Source organism: Exophiala mesophila, assembly GCF_000836275.1.
Source record: "Exophiala mesophila strain CBS 40295 unplaced genomic scaffold supercont1.1, whole genome shotgun sequence".
NCBI classification, from domain to species: Eukaryota; Fungi; Ascomycota; class Eurotiomycetes; order Chaetothyriales; family Herpotrichiellaceae; genus Exophiala; species Exophiala mesophila.
In genome coordinates this window covers 4771787-4787011 of record NW_015622504.1, presented here as the reverse complement: position 1 = coordinate 4787011, position 15225 = coordinate 4771787, and the positions used below count along the sequence as shown (strand labels likewise).

The 15225-nt window shown below is 50.2% G+C and overlaps 5 protein-coding genes across 5 annotated transcripts; 3 read left to right on the top strand and 2 right to left on the bottom strand.

The window, feature by feature from the left end:
• The first annotated feature begins 1883 nt into the window (after positions 1–1883).
• Positions 1884–4066, top strand: PV10_01524 (uncharacterized protein). Its single transcript, XM_016365743.1, has one exon. It carries the CDS (start codon positions 2185–2187, stop codon positions 3766–3768), a length of 1584 nt encoding a protein of 527 aa, XP_016229392.1. The 5' UTR covers positions 1884–2184; the 3' UTR covers positions 3769–4066.
• Positions 4067–4328: 262 nt separating this feature from the next.
• PV10_01523 (uncharacterized protein) lies at positions 4329–7046 on the top strand. The gene has a single exon (XM_016365742.1). It carries the CDS (start codon positions 4432–4434, stop codon positions 6604–6606), a length of 2175 nt encoding a protein of 724 aa, XP_016229391.1. The 5' UTR covers positions 4329–4431; the 3' UTR covers positions 6607–7046.
• On the bottom strand, positions 6725–9525 carry PV10_01522 (ABC transporter ATP-binding protein ARB1). The gene is made up of 3 exons (XM_016365741.1): positions 8630–9525; positions 7436–8577; positions 6725–7383 (listed from the first exon to the last, which is right to left on the bottom strand). Exons 1-3 carry the CDS (start codon positions 9245–9247, stop codon positions 7257–7259), a joined length of 1887 nt encoding a protein of 628 aa, XP_016229390.1. The 5' UTR covers positions 9248–9525; the 3' UTR covers positions 6725–7256.
• A 437-nt stretch (positions 9526–9962) lies between these two features.
• PV10_01521 (V-type proton ATPase subunit B) lies at positions 9963–12390 on the top strand. The gene is made up of 5 exons (XM_016365740.1): positions 9963–10371; positions 10432–10516; positions 10596–10651; positions 10701–10862; positions 10913–12390. The coding sequence occupies exons 1-5, from the start codon at positions 10276–10278 to the stop codon at positions 12044–12046; spliced, it is 1533 nt and encodes a 510-aa protein (XP_016229389.1). The 5' UTR covers positions 9963–10275; the 3' UTR covers positions 12047–12390.
• Positions 12391–12602: 212 nt separating this feature from the next.
• PV10_01520 (uncharacterized protein) lies at positions 12603–14273 on the bottom strand (the record flags this gene model as incomplete). The annotated part of the gene is made up of 4 exons (XM_016365739.1): positions 12603–13041; positions 13165–13673; positions 13747–13948; positions 14017–14273. The coding sequence occupies 4 exons, from the start codon at positions 14271–14273 to the stop codon at positions 12603–12605; spliced, it is 1407 nt and encodes a 468-aa protein (XP_016229388.1).
• Positions 14274–15225: the final 952 nt, after the last annotated feature.

Genomic DNA, 15225 nt, shown 5'->3' with positions numbered 1-15225 from the left:
GCCTGGTCGGATTCGCCAGGCAGCTTGAGATGCTTTTTGCCACGTGCCAGCCCGTAGACGACGTGGGCTCATTCTGCCCTGTGCGTGTCCCATGAAACTCCACCCAAAGCCCGAAAAGAAAAAAGGGCTGACCTTACATAGGGCTTCAGGGCCTGAGGCAGCCTGCATGCAATATCAATTTCAGCCCCCCTGCATTTGTACTCGGGGGAGGCCAGGATCCCCAGACAAGCACTTTAACAAGGAGGAGAACTTCAATCGCGACAATGTCTCATTCTGGACGCCCTCTCCGGGGGTCTCAAAGGATTTTCGTGAGAAATGTATCAGATTATACTCCCTTGAGCTACAGTCGAACCCATCAAAAGGGCTCCACGTGGATGCAAGTCTGGTTTGGAGGTGGAGAGTTGGGCTTAAGGAAAGGGACGACGATGTGCCTGCCAGGAACCTACCTGTCCTGTCAAGAGAGGGGGCATGGGAACATCCGAGCAAGGACGCTGACAAGCCACCGAACACTTTCAGCTTAAGATTACCGAGTGATTCGGCTCTCGGGGTGCGGATGCGATGGGGTAGCCCCCCGATCTGATCGAGATCTTAATTAGCGCGGCGATTGAGTAGTCTGTAAGCGTAAGCGTAAGCGTCGGGCACGAGAGCACTACCAATGCTACCACTGTATACTGGCAAGACTTCTACTCCGTACAGTGTATGTAACGAGTGAACATGTTACAGGTCTCCAGGATCATGGATCAAAGGATGCGCTTGACGCTTGACGTGTCGCAGCTCACATGGCAATGTGTCTCAGGGACAATCCCTGTGGCCCGTGCAGTTGAATTGAGACAACAACGCGCTGGATGGGAATGTGGGGAAGAAGAAGGGTGCGACCTACTAGACTCCGTACATACTCGTCCTCCGTATGCATTATGTACAGGATTTTAACAGAGTCGCGTGGCGTTCTTTCCTGCTCCCTGTCAAGACTGCAGGCTGCAGCCTGGGCACCAGCGCCTGCCACTTTTCACACGAATGACTGGCAGTTGCTCAACACGCAAGTTGGAAGGTTGGAAGGTGGGAAGTCTCAACTCCCAGAGCTCTTTTTGACTCTTTTTGCTTTCACTTTCTGCTCCCCTCTTTGTTTCGAATCAGGGCTCCTACATGGACGAATAGACTCATGCTGATCTCCGAGATTAAAAGCCTGCCACGTTGAATGCAAACTTACTTCAGCTTTTGCTCTGAGGCGTTTAAACTCCCTGCCGCAGTTGCCCATTGATGCTGTCATTTACGTGTACTGCCACCAATCCGAACCTCCACTTGCGTCAGCCACTCACTCCATGTTCCTTGTGTCCAAGACTTTCACAGTGGAGAATCATCTTCGCACCTCTCGCCTTGCCTCGAATGCCATCTTTTTTTCTCTCCGTCTTGGTCCCGAGCATTCAACGTCGGCTTCTCGTCATCCACGTTAATTCTCATTCCTGCTGCGGCCAGCACTGCCAGATCTGCCCTCGTGCCCACGTGCCCTCCAGTACCCCCCTTGTTTCTGCTACCCATTCATCCATGTGGAGCTTTACCTTTGCTTAATGACAGCCAGCACGTTCCTCTTCCAGCCATGTGCATCCCATCCCCCCTGCTGCCTCTCTCTACTCTATCCCTCACTAACCAATCCCACCCTCACCTCGACCTCATCCCCCGGCTGTTCGCCATTTCCAGCAACATGCGTAGGCTGGCGTACAGTAGTAGACTTCGGTAAGAGCCGCCGCAACGCCCACCAAAATATGAGATGTGTTGCCACTGGTACGTCAAATCTTTGACGCGTGATCTACGATCTTAATCCACCCAACGCCCTATGGCCCTGCCAATATGAACCCACTCCCCAACTGCCCACGCCAAAATCATGCCTAATATGAATTCTCCTTGACGGCGTCTTCTCTAAGGTTCTTCGTTCCATCCTCCAGCGTTTTCGACACCCATCTCTACTCGAGCTTCACATCTTCCACTTCAACCAGGATCACTATGACTTAGGAACTTCAGTGGCCACCGACCACAGCATCCCATTGCCACTTGGCTCACATTGTTGCTCCGACGGTGCATTTCGTCGTTTTCGAACTCGGCCAGTCTCACACTCAGTTCGGTGGCCATCATGTTGAAATAAACCATCGATGCTATAGTTTCGTCGAACTATTAGCTGCCGACGTAGCCATGCAACCGGCACCCGTTGGCCGTCGCAAGGACGGCGCTTCTGCTGCAGTTCCCAATTTGAAGAATCGCCAGTCCTTTCACTCACAAGAAAGCGTACCTCTCGGAGAGCTCAGCAATGTAAGCAAGTCAAACTCACGGTCCAAATCCACCACTCGTGACACAGACCAGAGTGAAGAGCGGGAGAATCTCGTTTCGCCCCAACAGCCGAGTGAAAAACCCCGCATGACCATCAAGGAACTACGGCAGGCTGCCCAAGAAGCTGCTCAAAGGAAGTCTACTCAGGTTGAGCACGGGGGCAACTCAATTAACAATGCACCTCTGGCCAAAAAGAAACCCTCTTTGTTTGGGGGCCTTTTTCAGGTCAGAGAACCCACACAGGTGGCCTTGAACCAAGTCGCCGCTCAAATGATTGCGCAACATGGTTCTACCAATCCGGCCAAAGTCCCCCATGTGAGGATGGAAAAGATGCCCGATTATGTGCCCAAAGTCAACAGCAAATGGGATGGCCTACCTGAAAGCATCAAGCAGAGAGACAAAAGGGACAAGGATGGTTCCAAAATGAAGAAGATGGATTCTTCATTGTTCACAGGACTAGGAGGTGCCAGAGCTACTTACGACAGGCGGAACTCCAGCTCATCTGGCTCCTTTGGAAGTCGTGGAAGATCTACACTTTCGAATAGAGAGGCACCCAACACTCAATTCTACGCCCCTTCCATCAATTCCTCCGGGGACCTTGCCATGCAAATGCCTGGCCAAGCCCGCAAACGTGCCGGCTCCATGAAATCTCAGAGCTCCTCCTCCAAGAGTAATCCCGAGAGCTCTGCTGGGCAGGCAACCGACGCATCTATCGAGGAGATGCCCGAAATACCAGCGTATCTGCGCGAGTTCATTGGATCTCATTCAAATCAAAACACTAGCAGCCAAGACTGCCCTCCTAATAAGGCAGTCTCTGGGCCTTCATCCTCGACCAGGCGGAGGGCGATTCCGGACGTCAAGTCCCCGCCGACCATTGATATGGTCCCTGACTATTCCATGTCACCTATTCCCTCCCCTCGCGATAACTTACCTCTGACTCCGTCCACACAACAGACCGAAGAGGACCCTATCCTAGTGACCAACGACTCGTTACACGATCAAGTCTTGCTCCAACCTTCCCAGCATTCCAAATCCCCACGCTCCAAACCTGTACAGAAGCCCCTTCGGAGCCTCGACCGGGCCTTCTTGGCCGACGAGGCGCAGGAGTTGGTCCTCCCTCAGGACGGTGTCACCCAGACCCGATGCTCAGATCTCCCATTACGCAATTGGGACGAGGATCTACCGTTGAGGCCGGGTCATTCATCTTCATCGGCCAATTCCCGTAAACTGCGAGACCTTGAGAAGAGGCCAAACAGTTCCCGAGCACGCATAGGTCTACGAGCAAGTCTGTTGGTCGACACTGACGATGATGACAGACCTTGGACTGCACAAGAGCACCAAACGACCTCTGCAAAAGGCGCAAAGCCTTCAGCGACTTCATTAGTACCCCATCGTCCGAAGAAGTCAAAAGGATTTGGGCTTTTCGGCAAGGAAAGGCCCGCCGGTTGATCATTTACGCCCTTGAACACTAGCAATCTTGCAAACGAACCTGGATATGCCCAGTATAGCGACGAGGAAATCTGCGATACCCAACTGATTCTGGAAGTACATATTTCGCGGCAACGACTCTTGGTTGGCATATGAAAGCGGTGATTTAGCGAACTGATTTGAGCGATTGAGCATAGTTTGAACTCGGCATGATAGTCCAGATGACTTGAATGGACTTGTACATATCTATCGAATTGCATTGAACGCTATGTTGAATTGTGCCCATTACATCTCGTTTCACGTGATCCTTATGATGCTATTCCACATCTTGTATGAATTCCCACATAGCTGCATGACTTCTTGTGCCACCCTCTTCCGGGACTAATTGAGTTTTGTCATGTCGATGTTCCGGCCAGAATCGTTTCAAGTGGGAATACCTCAAGTCCCAGAAAGTGGTGTGACTGAACCAAAAACATAAGTTTTCATCGATTGTATCATCAGACGTTGGTTGCGGCGACCCACATTTTTATTTCTTCTCCACAGCATAAATTGATACTTTTATTTATTGTCCATGTTACAAGAAATCCTTCACCTACAGTAGTTCGAACCTCGCTGTCCCGACCGGCGGTTCTACTTCAATCTGTACGGCTGATTGTAAAGGACTAAACCACAAGCCTCATCACCATGAAGAGGCCGTTAGAACATGCACAGGTTCCTGCAGCCAAAAAGCGGTCGACCTTGGACATCGACACAAAGTCAGCATTCCGCAACGACTTATTCGAACCCAACACCCAGAAGTCGTTCCGCTCCTACTACGAACAATCCGGTCCCTATCCTCATGCCGTTGTCCCCTCTTTGATCCAAGAAGACCTCCTCCGCGCCGTGCGCAACGAGATCACGACTCACATCCACTTTACTTTGAAAGAGACGGACATCTATCGAATCCACCAGTCTGGCGACCTAGCCAACTTGTCCAACCTCGACGCAGAAGCATTGAAACATCTACCGAGCCTGGTCAGACTTCGAGATGCACTGTATAGTTCGGAGTTCCGACACTGGGTGTCTCATGTCACAGGCGCAGGAAAAGTCTCCGGGAGCAAGACCGATATGGCGGTCAATGTCTACACTCCAGGGAGTTACCTGCTCTGTCATGACGACGTCATTGGCAGTCGAAGAGTCAGTTATATCTTATACTTGACAGATCCAGACCATCCATGGCAACCGGAATGGGGTGGAGGATTGCGATTGTTTCCTACGGAGCCGAAACGGAACAAGGCTGGCGAGGACATCAAAGTCCCTCTTGCAGAGCATAGTCTCAACATCCCACCTTCTTTTGGACAATTGAGTTTCTTCGCCGTACGACCAGGCGAGAGCTATCACGACGTCGAAGAGGTATACCACCCCAGCGAGCCTGAAGTCGATGGCGGCAGGATCCGCATGGCCATCAGTGGGTGGTTCCATATCCCTCAAGAAGGCGAAGACGGGTTCGAAGAAGGAATCGAACAGGCACAAGCACAGAGATCCAGTCTCGCACAACTGAAAGGCGCTGCAAACGAGTTCGATGAACCACAGTTGACATTCCGACATTTCGACGAACCTCGCAATGTCATGGACAGCAAGGCCGCAAAACTCGAGGTTGACCCCGGCGATGACCTCGACACAGAAGATGATCTTCTCACTGAACAAGACCTCACTTTCCTCCTTCACTACATCTCACCGAGTTTCCTAACTCCAGATATGATCAGCGACTTTCAGTCCTTTTTTGAAGAATCCTCCAGCTTGGAACTCGAACAATTCTTCAACGCCAAATTCGCCGCCGAACTCAAGGACTATATCTCCTCAGTTGAACAGGACAGCTCACAATCAGACGACACAGCCGTGGAGCAGGTATCTGCTCACCCATCCAAATGGGCAGTCGCTCGCCCACCCCATAAACATCGATATGCCTATCTTCAAGGCTCGGAAGCCTTACATCAAGACAAAACCCCCATTTCACGCATTCTAACCGATCTGCTGCACTCGCACGCATTCAAGAAATGGCTCGCTCTCGTGACCGGCATCAGAGCCAAGAGTCTAGTCCGTCAGAACGCCATTGCAAGGAGATTCCGTCGTGGTAAGGACTACGCACTCGCGAATCCATATCAGGGCGATCAGCCACAACTGGAATTCACCATCTCCATGACTCCAAGTGAGGGATGGGAGGCGAAGAACGAAGATGAAGATGAGGATGAGGATGAAGGCGGAGATATCAATCATCAAGAAGACCATGTCACAACTGCAGCTATTGGTGCGCACGAGCGTTTGGCCAGTAACGGTGGATCTAAAGGCCACATTAATGGCGATGTCGAAGATAAATCCACGGGGAAAGGGAAAGGCAAAGCCCTCGAAACCCCAAAAGTCAAAGTTGATCAACCATCACATATCGAATTCGGAGGTGAAGAGGCATATATGGCAGGTGACGACGACGACGACAACGAAGATGACAATGATGACCAGGATAATGATAGAGAGAACACATCATCATCCAAACCATTACCAAGTGTTGGCAAAAGATCCGACCCGGCGGTGTATCGATCTTCGAATGGCGGTCAAGGTGGCGATGATGATGATGGTGGTATTCTCTTTGCTAATTCACCGGCATGGAATAAATTCTCGGTCGTGCTCAGAGATAAAGGTACTTTGAGGTTTGTGAAATATGTTAGTCGTGCCGCGGCGGGGGATAGGTGGGATGTTAAGGGCGAAGTGGAGTTGGCGGAGGATGCTTTTGATGGGGATGGAGAAGAGGACGAGGATGGGCCTGAGGATGACGATGAGGAGGATGGGGAGGACGACGGGGATGAGGATGATGAAGCGGAATAGTGTGGTCCCAGAGATGAGATAGATGTGGATGATGATAAGCAGGACTATCCTAGGATATTCTTGTCAAGTGAATGGACGACTAACAGCGAGATACGCTTGCCACAAATGGATGAACATGGTTTGGAAAGAAGTGTGGATTGTTCTTTTGGACCATTGCAAAAACTATGGTCTTCTTCTATCAATGCGTCATAGCTATGTGATACCCAGTGCTCTGGGCATCATTGCAGATCAAAGGGAAGTCTCCCGTTCCCCCATATCCCTCATGACATGTCTTCCTGGTCAGCGAGGTCCGGCATGAACTTCTCGAATCTTGGATAACCTAGTCTGGTAACGTCTATCGAGATGTCCAAGTCATGGGCGTTGCACGTCTCGTCTCGTCTCGTCTTGTGGGAATCATGGTATCGAGTGGACTTCATAGTCAGGTATCCGAGAAATCCCTCGTCTGCATCATCAATCATTCTATCCCAAACGCCTGCAGTGCTGCGAGATGGGCGAACCAGTATGTCTTGCAATTTTGAAGTTCAGATGCACACATCTCCCTGGAGAAATCCCTCTCGAGGAATTTTCCTCAATCAATCGGTGTGCCAATCACAACAGGCCATTCATCAAAATATGACGCAGAAATGACTCGGCAGTAGCAGATTGAGACTCTACACCTGTCCCATAGAGACCATCTTTTTCCGCAGATGGTTCTTGTATTCTCCGATTGAGCCATCCCATCGGCGCACCGTCTTGTTTTCGCAGACCATAATGTCCTTTGCAATTTTGTCGAGAAGTCTGTTTCTGCGTTAGCTAGTGCTCGGATGTTGTTAGGTAGGGAGGAACATACCGGAAATCGTGGGAAACAACGACCACACCGCCGGAGAAGGCATTGATGGCATCAGCCAGCGAATCAATGGTGGGAATATCAAGACCGTTGGTGGGTTCATCGAGTAGCAGCATGTTGGGGCTTTCAATAGCAAGAAGAGCAAATACAACACGAGATCGTTGCCCTTCAGATAGTGTGCCCATCAGAGCCGTCTGTGCTTCACCAGACAGTCCATATCGGCCAAGTTGTTGTCTCCAGTATTGATAATCCTGAGAAGTGGAAGCGTACTTGTCCCGAACAAAGTCCAAGGCAGACTTTGTCAAGTCCAGCTGATCAGCAGAATGCTGCGAATAGAGGCCGAGTTTCAAATGTGTGTGCCGACTGACACTTCCACTGGTGGGACTGAGTTTGCCCGTCATGATACGTAGCAATGTAGATTTGCCCACACCGTTGGGTCCGACGAGCGCGGTTCGACTGTCCATGTCAACACCAAAATCGAGGTTCTCGTAAAGGTTGTCTTCCTTCTTTCCAGAGTAGCTGAAAGTGACATCATCGAACGACAGGACTGGAGGCGGCAGTTTCTCGACATCGGCAAATCTGAAAGTGAAGACACGGTCTTGATGAACGGGCTGAATGAAACCATCTGCCTCCATTTTGTCGAGAATCTTCTGTCTGGACTTGGCTTGTCTGACCAAGTTGGCATATGTACCGGCGGAAGCGATAAACTTTTTGATGTGTGCAATTTCTTCTTGTTGCTTGACGTATGCCTTTTGTTGGTTGACTTCTTGCTCAGTTCGGGTCTTGATATAGGAATCGTAGTTACCACCATAATACATCAATTGTCGTTGGCGCATATCGATCATGGTAGTGCACACTCCGTTCAAGAAATCCATGGAATGGGAAACAAGAATCAAGGTCTTGTCCCATTTCTTGAGGTATTCTTCCAGCCACACGCAGGCTTCGAGATCCAAATGGGCAGTTGGGTCATCGAGGAGTAGCAGAGAAGGCTTGACGAACAGAGCACGGCCAAGAGCCACACGCATTCTCCACCCACCAGACATGTCCTTGGTCTTTTTGTGGATGGTCTTTTTGTTGAAGCCCAAACCGGTTAGAATGAGTGAGGCTCGGACTTCGAAAGTATTGGGATCCATTGCTTCGGAGCGCTAAATTGTGTTAGAGTCACGTTTGTTTTTGAACATCTGATGCACGACTTACCTCGTATACATCCATAAGGGCAGGGCTCTCAGGGCCCTCTCTCTCCAGGATTTCCTCTGCGAGGTCATCAAGTCGTTTGACTTCTTTCTCAGCTTCCTTGACAACCCATTCCAAAGCACCTTGGTCCGTGGGAGGAGCACCCTCATTGAGGAGGTAGATATCCAAATGGTCGGGGAAGGGAAATTCTCGTTTTTCGATGGCTTTGAGCAGCGTCGATTTGCCGCAGCCGTTCTCTCCCAAGAGACCATATCGTCTGCCGGCATTGACCTCGAGGGTCGAGTCCGAGATCAAGACCCTACCGTGAAACACAAGAGATGCGGAAATGATTTTGACGTCCCGGCTAGACTCAACGGAAGCCAATACACCGGTGGTGACTCGATCAGATAGACCGTGCTTGTCCAGTTGATCAGTTAGTTGTTTGACCTTGTCCATTTTATCGACGGATGTGGCGGGGGCGTCATCTTCATCCTCTTCACCGTTGACGGAAGAAGCCTTGGAGCCGGCGGTGGAGGGGTTTTTGGAGCCAGCCTTGGAAGAAACTCTGGAGGCAACGGTCTTCTTGTCTCCCTTTTCGGCCTTTTTGGCCAAACGGGCAGCCTTGGAGGATGACACAACCATATTGACTGTTGTTTTAGGAAGGCAAGGATGAAGGATAGAGGAAGGCGAGAGGAGGCAGTGGTGGCGGCGGTGTTGTCTTATCAACAATAGCCAGCCGCAGGCAGGAGGGGTGGTTCAAGGGCCAATTGAGGGGTATAGAGTCCGAGAGATTGACGACCAGACTGTCGATGAGACAGAGTAACAAGTCGACAAGAATAACAGTGGAAAATTGAAACAAGTCAAGATGGAGTCCTGTCTTTATGAAAGACCCAGGGATAAACAGGCAGTGGTGGGGAGGGAACACTGGCAGACAAAAAGGTATGTCTGAAAATTTGGGTGTTGGACTCAATCTTTTTGCGGGCCCAGGGTTTGGGCGGCGAAGTGTTACGATAGGCTTAGAATTGGAGAGTCAGGCAATGGACGCTGTGCATAGGCAGCAAGTGGCAGCGGGTGGGCACTCACCACGTCACTATGCCAAGTCCACGAACACAGAGGCAGAGGGGTCAACCAGTCAGTCAAGGCCACTTATGAGGAGTCCCTAACTTAAGAGGCAAACACAAAGAGGTCCGTACCACCTACGAGCCTCAACGCAAACGGCTGGGGAAGTTTCACTTAGTTTTCACATGCTCATCCGTATATCATGTGACTTCTGCGAAGCATAAAGTCCTCTAGCTCATCATGACACTATTGCTTTTTGGTCCAGGTACCGATGTCTGCTATCTCGACACTTGTAAGGGCCCATTGGACCTGATATGAGCTCCAACATTGGGACTAGTCCAATAATTCCCGCTTAGATTTGCTGTTGTACCCAGAGCTTGCACCTTAGGTTGACTGTCCGCATACACCATTCATCATCGTCGCTAATCTATTGGTGGATCGGCCTTCTTGCTGCAGCTGCTCCTGCCATTCTACTTGCTAAACTCACTGCCACTGCTCTACTTCTCAGCCATCATCACCAAATAATTCCTTCTGCCTCCCGCTGCGCTCCCCCAGCACCTCTACACTCTCCTCCACCTCTCTCTCCTCCACATCCTCCATAGGCCATCATCATGGCCGACACCGACTTCCGTGCACCTTCAATCAAGCCGAGACTAAAGTACAACACCATCGGGGGTATCAACGGTCCTCTAGTCATCCTCGACAATGTTAGTTCCGCATCGAGATAAAGCTTCACTCCCCGGTGACTGACACGCATTCCCCACCAGGTCAAATTCCCTCGATATAACGAAATCGTCAGTTTAACCCTCCCAGATGGCTCCGAGAGATCAGGCCAGGTGCTTGAAGCAAGAGGTATGTTACTCCTCGCCCCTGCGCCACACCAGTTCAATGCATTACCCCCAAGTTCCCCGCTGATATACGTTGCGTATAGGGAACAGAGCTGTCGTACAGGTGTTCGAAGGAACCCCGGGTATCGATGTCAAGAAGGTCCTTCCTCCTTAACCCGCCGATCTACATAGAAGCTCACAAACTACAGACCAAAGTCGAGTTCACCGGCCACAGTCTGAAACTAGGTGTATCCGAAGACATGCTTGGCCGTATCTTTGATGGATCAGGAAGAGCTATAGACAAGGGCCCCAAGGTGCTGGCTGAAGACTACTTGGACATCAATGGTTCTCCCATCAACCCTTACTCAAGAGTACACCCCCTCTACTCTCCTGCGCCCCACGAATACTAACCGGGATAAAGGTTTACCCCGAAGAAATGATCTCGACTGGTATTTCCGCCATCGACGCCATGAACTCGGTCGCTCGAGGTCAAAAGATCCCCATCTTCTCTGCTGCCGGTCTTCCCCATAACGAGATTGCTGCTCAGATTTGTCGACAAGCAGGCTTGGTCAAGAAACCCACAAAAGGTGTTCACGATGGCCACGAGGAGAACTTCAGCATTGTCTTTGCCGCTATGGGTGTCAACATGGAAACTGCTCGCTTCTTCACACGAGATTTTGAAGAGAACGGTTCCATGGAACGGGTCACTCTCTTCCTCAACCTGGCCAACGATCCTACGATTGAACGTATCATCACTCCTCGTCTCGCTTTGACCACGGCCGAATACTATGCCTACCAGCTCGAGAAACACGTCCTGGTCATTCTCACTGATCTTTCTGCCTACTGCGACGCTTTGCGAGAGGTGTCTGCCGCCCGAGAAGAAGTGCCTGGTCGACGTGGTTACCCTGGTTATATGTACACTGATTTGTCCACCATTTACGAACGAGCCGGTCGTGTTGAAGGTCGAAACGGGTCCATCACTCAGATTCCCATCCTGACCATGCCCAACGATGACATTACGCATCCCATTCCCGATTTGACTGGTTACATTACCGAAGGCCAGATTTTCGTGGACCGACAACTCGACAACAAGGGTATTTACCCGCCCATCAATGTCTTGCCATCATTGTCGCGTCTCATGAAATCTGCCATTGGAGAAGGTCTCACGAGAAAGGATCACGGTGATGTCTCAAACCAATTGTATGCCAAGTATGCCATTGGTCGAGATGCTGCTGCAATGAAGGCTGTCGTGGGTGAGGAAGCATTGAGCTCTGAAGACAAACTTTCGCTCGAGTTCTTGGAAAGGTTTGAGAAGCAGTTCATCTCGCAAGGTCCATACGACAAGCGCACCATTTTCGACAGTTTGGACATTGGCTGGAACTTGCTGCGCATTTTCCCCAAGGAGCTACTCAACCGAATCAACCCCAAGTTGCTGGATGAGTTCTACGCTCGCAAAGGACACCAAAAGAAGGAGCCCAAGGGCAACAAGGACACGAGGGACAATGCAGAGGGTGAGAGGCAGGTTAACGGCGAACCAAACCTCTTGGATGATTAGAATCGGGCGTCAAGGTCAATGCCCCGAGTGGCGTGGCGAGGAGTCGTGGTTTGAGTCAATAGTGCTATAATGGCCGTACACCAGCAACCGACCGCCGCAGCAGTGGCATGATGTGTGGTCGCAACAGTTTGTACGTGCACTGAATCATTCCTAGACTATTTGTACTGTTTGATCTGCAAGTTTCATCGTTTTTGGTAAAGAAGATGGTGGGTGGCATGCCCATCCCTTAGGAGCGTGTTTTGCCAGGATGGACGTCTATTCTATAGAAATGTATGCACATACACACAAATATACCTTACCTCAGTAGTCTCCAGATAGTGGAGGCTGAGGTTCTTCTACTGACACCTTATATTACGAAATGCCTAGTATACGTTGTACATACATATCCGAGGTCCCGTCATCTCCTGTTATACAAATACATTGAGGATGCACCACGCCACCCTCTTGCCTTCCAGCTATGTAGCTAGCTAGCTCTCTCTTTCCAATCTTTTAAAACTTCCACACCAAAGCCAACAAGTAACATCTCCCCCCTCCCTCTCTCTCTCCCTCTCCCCCCTTATCTGCGATCAAACCCCACGCCCCTCTCCGCGTCTCCTCCTTGAATCAAAATCTCATCATCGGTCGAACTGCGATTCGTATAACTATGATCCACCATTCGATTCTTGGTTTCAAATCCAATTGCAATCTCTGCTCTCGTGTCGTCGGATTCTAGGGTATTGCGACGGTTATGTTTTGATAGGGTCAAGGATGAGGTTCGTCGAGGATTCGAGTGGGTATGTGAAGGATTGTTGTTTTGTCGTCGTGATGGAAACAGCCCGGACTCGAATCTTAACCGTCGGAATATGGCTTTACATGCTGCGAAGCTCGTTACTACATAGATGATGAAATTCCAGAATCCTTGTAAGGGGAGAACTATGCTTGATGCGAGGTCGAAGCCGAAGATGTTGGCGTCGGGCTTTATGAGTGCGTGGACGCGGTTGATGGTGGATGGGACCCTGGAGATCATAAGATGATGGTTAGGTCGGTGTCTAGCATGAGGTAAGGTAGGGCAGGCAGAGGGGAAAGAAGGTGAGGGACTGGCAAGAAGGTAAGGTATAATGGTCGAATAGATCACGTACCATGTACAGAGAAGGGCAAAAAAGAAGAGTAGAGATGTCTTGCAATAGCTTAATGTCGCCTTATTGGCATCGAGAGTCCGAATAGGAGGTCGCGCTGCTGCCACGGTAGTCTGAATTCCCCGGAACGATGGCTGGGACGGCGTGATGACAGAGTGTCGCTCTCGTATTGCATCAGGTACCTCTGTCTCTTCGATGTGTGTGCTCCGTGGAGAGTTCGGGCCTTGTGATTTTGAATAGTAGTCTGACGTATCGTGCAACTGACTGGTGACGGTGACCTCACAACGGATCTCCGACCCTTGTGGCGGTGGTGGTGCAGGTGGTGTGAATTCCTTCATTGCAAAGTCGCGTGACGTGCTTTCGTTGATGGAAATGAGTTTCTTGCGCCACTTCAAGATGACGACCCCGACTCGTATATAGATAACTATCGTTGTCAAGATGACGATCCATACGGGGCCGTAGAATGCGGCGATCCGGAGAACGCTCCATTTGGGTGAAATCCAGCACCAGAGCTTTAAGACATTTGTTAGCGTGGAAATATCTTTGGAGAGTTTTGGGTATAGATAGACAAGGACTTGGACTTACCACTGCATCCCCATAGATCTTGCCTCTGCTTGGTGTGCTCACAAAAAGAAATGTTAGAGCTGGTATCAATGGAACACCATAACATGCACCAAAATATGTCCATTCTAGCCTTCTCAACTGGCTCGAGTCATAATGGCGAAAGAAGGATAGATAGACATTACAGGCCATAGCAAAAGTCCAAAGTGCGTCAGCTGGCATGAACCTATTGCAAGATCAACAGTCAGCGTCTTGGGCAAGAGAAAGGGATAGAGGAATTGTTGTGTGACTCACCATTGGATGAGAAATGACTGAGCCTGGCATAATGGAGAAGTCGAACCCATATGGATGGCGGACCTCGAGATGAGAGTCCCGACATTGGCCAATAGATTGCCCCATGTTGCGAAGAAAACGAGTCGATTGATAGGTTTCCTGAAGTTGCTATCCAAGATAAACGTGGTAACTATAAAGGCAGTGCCGAGGAGAGAGAAGGTCGAGGCTACCCTCTCGACGATTTCGAGTGTTCGTCCTTGGGATTCCGAGATTGGCATGATGAGAACAAAACGAGGGGAGAACAAATGCCAGATTCGTAACGAGCATTCCGCGTAGAGAATCAGAATCAGAATCAGAATTTAACGCCGAAGAACTGGGGTATGGGTAAGGGGTAAGAAGATGTTATATTTTTCAATTTGTGGGTGAGGCCACATGGGTTTGGAGGGGCAGAGGAGGCATCAAGATGCTCCGTACACACCAAACGAATTTTTATCGATGGAAACGAATTAATTTACCACCATCTGTTCATAAGGGACAAGGGAGGCATCATGGTGAACAATGCCAAGGGCTGGTTGCATTTCCCCAGGAGGCTCCATAAGATTTCCCCGTAACCTGGAACTAGAGTGCGGGTTGGTAAGTAAGTGACTAGGCCGCGTTTGCAGTGAAGTGTGAGCGCAGTTGATTAGCTTGCATTGTCTCAGTGACAGACCAAGCTTTCCTCTTGAAGCACATGGCAAGATGATATGAAGCGTGGAACAAGAGAGGGAACTGTGGAGGCGGGTATGCGGATTCTTCGCTAGGACTCGCTTGATCCGGGACCTTTGCTTCTTCAATGGGAAATATCTGCATACAAGGGGCCAGCGGCCTGGTGGTCAATCATATCAAAGCATGAACGATAGATAGCTTCGTATAGCGTGAACCAGAAGTGCAACTTGTCCTGCATGAGCGATTGGATGTATTGTAGAATCGACCAGACAGGGATCGCCACATGCAGAGACCAATGGTGGTGTGGACCCGGGGCAATGGGAAAGGCGATTCCGTCATATCAAGAACTCGTTAGTGTAATGAGGATGCTTCTCATGGTGTGACGTTTTCCATGTGCGTCTGTCCGCGGTACCTGCCTTGTGTATTTGAGGACTTGACGTTTGAAAACCTCGCCTGTATAGCCTGAGTCTATTGAAGACACGGAAACGCTCCGAGGCATGCTAACAACTAGTGAGTCCTTGGCCG

Coding starts and splice junctions, on each gene's coding strand:
- PV10_01524 (XM_016365743.1), top strand. CDS start 2,185: ATGCAACCGGCACCCGTTGGCCGTCGCAAGGACGGCGCTTCTGCTGCA.
- PV10_01523 (XM_016365742.1), top strand. CDS start 4,432: ATGAAGAGGCCGTTAGAACATGCACAGGTTCCTGCAGCCAAAAAGCGG.
- PV10_01522 (XM_016365741.1), bottom strand. CDS start 9,247: ATGGTTGTGTCATCCTCCAAGGCTGCCCGTTTGGCCAAAAAGGCCGAA. Junction 8,578..8,629: donor CCCTTATGGATGTATACGAG/GTAAGTCGTGCA, acceptor AACACAATTTAG/CGCTCCGAAGCAATGGATCC. Junction 7,384..7,435: donor GTTGTTTCCCACGATTTCCG/GTATGTTCCTCC, acceptor ACGCAGAAACAG/ACTTCTCGACAAAATTGCAA.
- PV10_01521 (XM_016365740.1), top strand. CDS start 10,276: ATGGCCGACACCGACTTCCGTGCACCTTCAATCAAGCCGAGACTAAAG. Junction 10,372..10,431: donor CTCTAGTCATCCTCGACAAT/GTTAGTTCCGCA, acceptor ATTCCCCACCAG/GTCAAATTCCCTCGATATAA. Junction 10,863..10,912: donor CCATCAACCCTTACTCAAGA/GTACACCCCCTC, acceptor ACCGGGATAAAG/GTTTACCCCGAAGAAATGAT.